This window comes from Vanessa cardui, chromosome 10, assembly GCF_905220365.1.
Source record: "Vanessa cardui chromosome 10, ilVanCard2.1, whole genome shotgun sequence".
Lineage (NCBI taxonomy): Eukaryota > Metazoa > Arthropoda > Insecta > Lepidoptera > Nymphalidae > Vanessa > Vanessa cardui.
The window spans coordinates 12993330-12999329 of record NC_061132.1 but is presented as its reverse complement, the minus strand read 5'-3'; the positions used below and the strand labels follow the sequence as shown (position 1 = coordinate 12999329).

At 31.4% G+C, this 6000-nt stretch overlaps 1 protein-coding gene across 1 annotated transcript in view; it reads left to right on the top strand.

The window, feature by feature from the left end:
- The first annotated feature begins 943 nt into the window (after positions 1 to 943).
- The window catches only part of LOC124532910 (ras-like protein family member 10B), a 33325-nt gene continuing 28268 nt past the window's right edge, over positions 944 to 6000 (top strand). Inside the window, exon 1 of the mRNA XM_047108028.1 lies at positions 944 to 1183. Within this exon, the coding sequence (XP_046963984.1) occupies positions 1099 to 1183 (85 nt within the window). The 5' untranslated portion in view covers positions 944 to 1098. The remainder of the gene's footprint in view (positions 1184 to 6000) is intronic.

Here is a 6000-nt window from a genome sequence, read left to right as displayed (position 1 = left end):
TACGTACATAATGGATAGGTTGCGTATTTCTTTCCTATGGACTCATGAAATCACCAAAAAGCTCAGAATTTATGTTTCTTTATAATTCGTTATGTATGTGTGTTGACTCGTGTAACATTATATCTAAGATCAGACGAAAATCTACACACTTTTATGCACGATTAAGTAAATAGAAACCATTTTATGTTCATATAAGGCAAAATGAATCTGAACAAAACGCCCATGAAACTAATTTTGAAAAACTACCACGTAATCTTACATAAGTAACTTGACACTGATACATTTTCTCCAAGAAAGATTAAAAAAAAACGTGTTTCTTTTAATCATTAAACTAAGTGTACGTAGATACTAATAATACCCTAGACATATTATTATAACCTAAATAAATTGTTTTATATTATTTTAGTAATTAAATTTTGTTTATAAGAATATTATTAAAATATATACAAGAAAAAAATTGATCGCTTTTCTATATTAATAAAGTAGCAAATTGATAAATTTCTTTCATATTTGAAGTTTAATCAAAAAGAACAAAAAATATGTACTTGATATTATCACCCTGCGTATAAAATATAGTATTCTATACGCTTCTACAATCCGCAATATAAGTGGAAGATAGATTGCTCCCACCTCAATGTATATATCTTAATACGTATGCCATAAAGGCGAATATCGAATGTAATATTTATACCGAACTTCCCTTATCCCGTGAGATGTCCAATTTGGTACAGGCACGTTAGTAGATGAACTCTTCTCTCAGAGGACGGACGTAGTTTCCACGATGAAATTTGCCGCCAAATTTACGTGAACAAATGTAAAATATTTTAATAATTTAAGTGCGATTTTGATATAACTCAAGTGTGATACCAGCTTTGTTGTTTAATATAAATAATCATTAATAAAAAAAAAAACGATACACAGTGGTATTTCGAAAAAAAAAAACATGCAAGTACTATATCTGGAAATTATTCATATGGATTACAGTGTTAAAGGATTTGGATTAAATTTATGAATTAATGATAAACGAAACGTAAATCATTAATTAATTATGTTTATTTATAAATACGTGTGTAGTGAAGATTTATCGGATCTCTTGAAATGAATAAATTGGAAAGTTCGTCGAAGCAAGATAAAGATGACGACACTGTTCGGGGGAATTGCACGAAACAAAATAAAGTACTGGGTATGTTATTTACGCATTATAAAATTACCTATAAAATAAAACCAACGCCATCCAAATCTCTACAGTAAAATTTAAGGAGTATATGACCATTACATTATCTTCTACTAGTGACCCGTCTCGGCTTCGCACGGGTACAATACTGACAGTATATATACTACAGAATGTTAAGACATTATGCCTATATTATTAACCTCTCCTCTCCAATCACTCCATCTAATAAAAAAAACTAATTTTAAAGATCTAATATACATAGGGACAGACAGAGAGCAACTTTTGTTTTACTGTAATCATGTTACGAGGCGAAATTAAAATAGACAGTACTATTTCTCTTCTGTTTGTCAACTAGTAGATTACACGGGATTAGTGTTACCGATAAAAAATAATAATTGAAAATAAAATTTCATTAAATAAAATAAAATAAACTATGAATAATTATGTTCGCATTTCAAGTACTGGGCGTCACTTCTACTTTTCGCCTAGATTTATTATGTGCCAATACAAATTTCTTCTGGGTGAAATAAAATTTACTTCCCAGTCGCACCACTATACATCAGATCCAACTAAAACTTCAAAGAGACTTAAGTACACCCAAAAAATCAATGAAATCCTTTCAAACGTTTGAGCATTAAAGACAGCAAAAACGGTATTTATAATGCTAGTTAGAAGACAATACAAAATAAAATGATGTTGTAAGCATAAAATGAATAAATAAAGTTCAGTTACATAAACACATACTAGAGATTGATATATTTTTTTATACATTTATATACATATATAAAAATCAAAATAAACTTTATTCAAGTGAGTTTTTACAAGCACTTTTGAATCGTCAATTAACAATTAAGTGAAGCTACCACCGGTTCGGAAAGTAGATTCTACCGAGAAGAACGGCCAAGAAACTCAGTAGTTACTCTTTTTCAACATTTAAAAAATACAGAGTCATGTCAGATAATACAATTATTTAAATTAATATATCCTGACTGGAAGTCGACAGGTATTAATTCCGCGCTTTTTGATCATCTACAAAATCTTGTATCGAATAATACGCCTTTTTTTACCAATGTATTTTTTATAAACGATTTGAATTTACGAAACGGCAAAGTTAAAAATGTTTATGCGTATGTTTATGTTTATATATATATAAGTACATATTAATCCATACGTACTTATATATGTGTACGTACTAGTAGTAGTAGCCCGCGGATTCTTTCATGTTTAAGGGGGTTGGTTGTCAAGCAAAAAACATAGCCTATATTCTTCCTTGGAGTTCAAGTGTTTTTCTCAAATATTTTCATCGAATTCGGTTCATTGGTTTGCTTGTGAAAGAACAAAAGACAGACAAACAGACAGAGCTACTTTCACATTTATAATATTGGTATATATAATGTATAGGCGGATAATGTGCAGTTTTGACGCTCTTTAGGAGAGATCTTAAGCGTTTGAGTATAAACTTCTAAATTGACTCTGGGTTACCCTTGAAAAGTTTTCAATTAAATAACTTTGTATTGACCTGACCTGAGTCTTGAACTCAGGACCTCGAGATCTGCAGCCATATATCTACGGCTATATGTAAGTGCGATCGAATTTATTGATTCCGGGTTATCAAACGAAATAATATATATAAATACTCCGGCCTCACCTACCCTTTTAACGAGGTACGCTCGATGTGCTCAGGTAAATGTTATAACCAAATCAAATTAAAATTTGTACAAGCACTTTTGAATCGTTTACATATTACAATTAAATTAATGCAAATTTTTGGAAGTCCGGAATGTAGAACTGACGAGAGTAATTACTCTTTCATTCACATATTTGTATATTTAATTTAAGTAAAGCCTAATCATCATTACATAGTATTAAACAAATTCACTTACCTGTGTGTGTCTATGTATGCTTAGATATTTAAAATATGAACGGATTTTGATGCGGTTATTTTTTAAATATATAGAGTGGTTCGAGAAGAAGGTTTTTGTATATAATACAAGGACAATATTGTAAATAAAGACTGATAATTTTTGAAGTGTCAATGTTGTGTCGTAATTAAACAAATTCTGTTCTATATTTAGTATCAGCATTGCACCCGTGGGAAGTCGGGTACTAAATATAGTCGCTAGTAATTTAATAATTCATATGTTGGTAAATATATAAATACTAACCAGTGGTTAGAACGCGTGCATCTTAACCGATGATTGCGGGTTCAAGCCCAGGCAAGCACCGCTGATTCATGTGCTTAATTTGTCTTTAAAATTCATCTCGTGCTCAGCGATGAAGGAAAACATCGAGAGGAAATCTGCATGTGAAAAATTTGAAATTGTGCCACATGTGTATTCCACCAACTCGCATTGGAACACAGGCTGTTGTTGTAATTAGTATAATACATGATGATAAATTTATAAAGCCGAGATATGTTTATTAGGTAGCATATAAGACCATCAGCCTATTTATATTATTAAAAAAAAAACCGTATTATCGGTTCTTCTCAGTAAGTATATGCAAAACACTGTAAAGATAATTATATGACTTTTATGGAAAAGGCTTTAATTATTTATATATCAAAATAGATTCTCATAGCGAAGAACGCGTTGTACATTGCATACACGCACACTAGTACAGTACTATGACATTTTTGTCGATGTGTTAAGCGTAGCTGTCACGCACACTAACATAATAAAGATAGCTATTGTGATTTTGTCTTTTGTAGTGTTACAATCAATGATAATACGAACTCAATAATTATTATCTCTTTTTTAATAATAAGATAATGTATTAGAAAACCTCTGTGGCCGAGTGGGTGGTACACCGGTTTTCATGGGTATGCCACTTCGAAGTTCGCGCGTATGTTTCCCAGCCGAGTCGATGTCGAAAAGTTCATTAGTTTTCTATGTTGTCTTGAATCTGGTGTTTGGGGTACCGTCATTACTTCTGATTATCCATAACACAAGTGCTTTAGCTACTTACATTGGGATCAGAGTAATGTATGTTATGTTGTCCAATATTTATTTATTTATGATTATATTTATATTTATGGTCAATTTTGGTTTGTAAATAATATAATTTCGTCATCGTTCGGAATCATTCGATTTTGTGTTTATGACACCTGACAAGTCCACCAGTCTGCCATTGGGAAATCATGTCAAATTATTATTGAATGAAAAATTACAGTTCCCTGGGGAATGTCACGTAGTGACTCAATTTATTTAAGTATTGCAGCGTCAATTCTGTACTAAATATCAATGATTCGATTTTATTGGTATACCAGTTTATGCCTAGTTTTAGAGTCAAGGATTTTTGTACTGTAATTGTAAGCTTAGGTGTTCAATGAGATATGAAAAATAAATTAAATTGTTATAATTATGATTAAATTCTTATCAATTACACTATAAACAACAAAATTTATTAGATATTAATATCAGAAATGGCTTTTTTCATTATGATTAGATACAGGTTATAAACTACACTCGAAAATTCAACTCGATCAAGCTGTCCGCCATTTTGTGTTACGTATCATAGACTACACAACCGATTCATATTTCCCGCCAAAATATGACGTTTGAACTCGAGGACTATCCTCGACTCTGAATGGTCATCACAAGTGATGCAATAATGTTTGTTACTTTGAATGTACAGTCAGATTAAGAAAACCTTCGTCAGTTTTCAAATTCATTCATTTATCAAGCCCCCAACTCTTAGTACCTTTTGAATCTAAACATCAAATCATTGCGACGCAATATGTCACTCTCTATCGATAAAGCAGATTATCGCTCACACTGAGCACACGAAAATAGATCTTAAGGTGACGAACCTTTTCTTACTCTGACTGTACTTATTAGTAAGATTTAACTTGTTTTGTATTTAAAATGTGGAAAATTAAGTATTCATACAAATGACATCATGACATCTCATTTTTAAAAAAGATTCTTAGCTTTCAAACCGTTTGAAAAGCTATCGAAAAATAATCGGCATATACATCATTTTTTTTTCATAAAGGTTTTTTACACTATCAATTTTATTGCAATACATCACTAAATTGCATGTCAGCAAACTTTTATAACTTTCAACCGATCGTTTTTACGATTGGTGTATAATTTAAAGCAGCTTAAATCGTAGCAATCGAATTTATGTACGTTTTTTTTAAATTGATAAAAAATATATATTTAAAATTTATATCTATGCTATTCTGTTAAAACTATGCTATCAAAACAAATCAAATCAATTTTATTCAAGTATTATATAATTCACAATGAATAATTTTTCAACCGTCAATATTTTAACAATACCACTAAACACTAACTATCACTATTATTTTAAAAGTACTCGTAAGTAAGTAGGTAAGTAGTAAGTAGTTCAGCTAGATAAATAACACAGCAGAGGGGACATCAGTATAGATAGGTAATTACATAACACAAAATAGTTAGAAATTGTAAAATGCAAAATAATCGCAAGTAATATAACAACAACAACAACATCCTGTAAATTCCCACTGCTGGGCTAAAGGCCTCCTCTCTCTTTGAGGAGAAGGTTTGGAACATATTCCACCACGCTGTTCCAATGCGGGTTGGTGGAATACACATGTGGCAGAATTTCTATGCAATTTGTCACATGCAGGTTTCCTCACGATGTTTTCCTTCACCGCTGAGCACGAGATGAATTATAAAGACAAATTAAACACATGAATCAGCGGTGCTTGCCTGGGTTTAAACCCGCAATCATCGGTTAAGATGCGCGCGTTCTTACCACTGGGCCATCTCACAGTAATATAGCAGCTAACGTATTGTGTTCTATTTTATTTTCACGTCTGCTGTCTGTGCAATATGTGT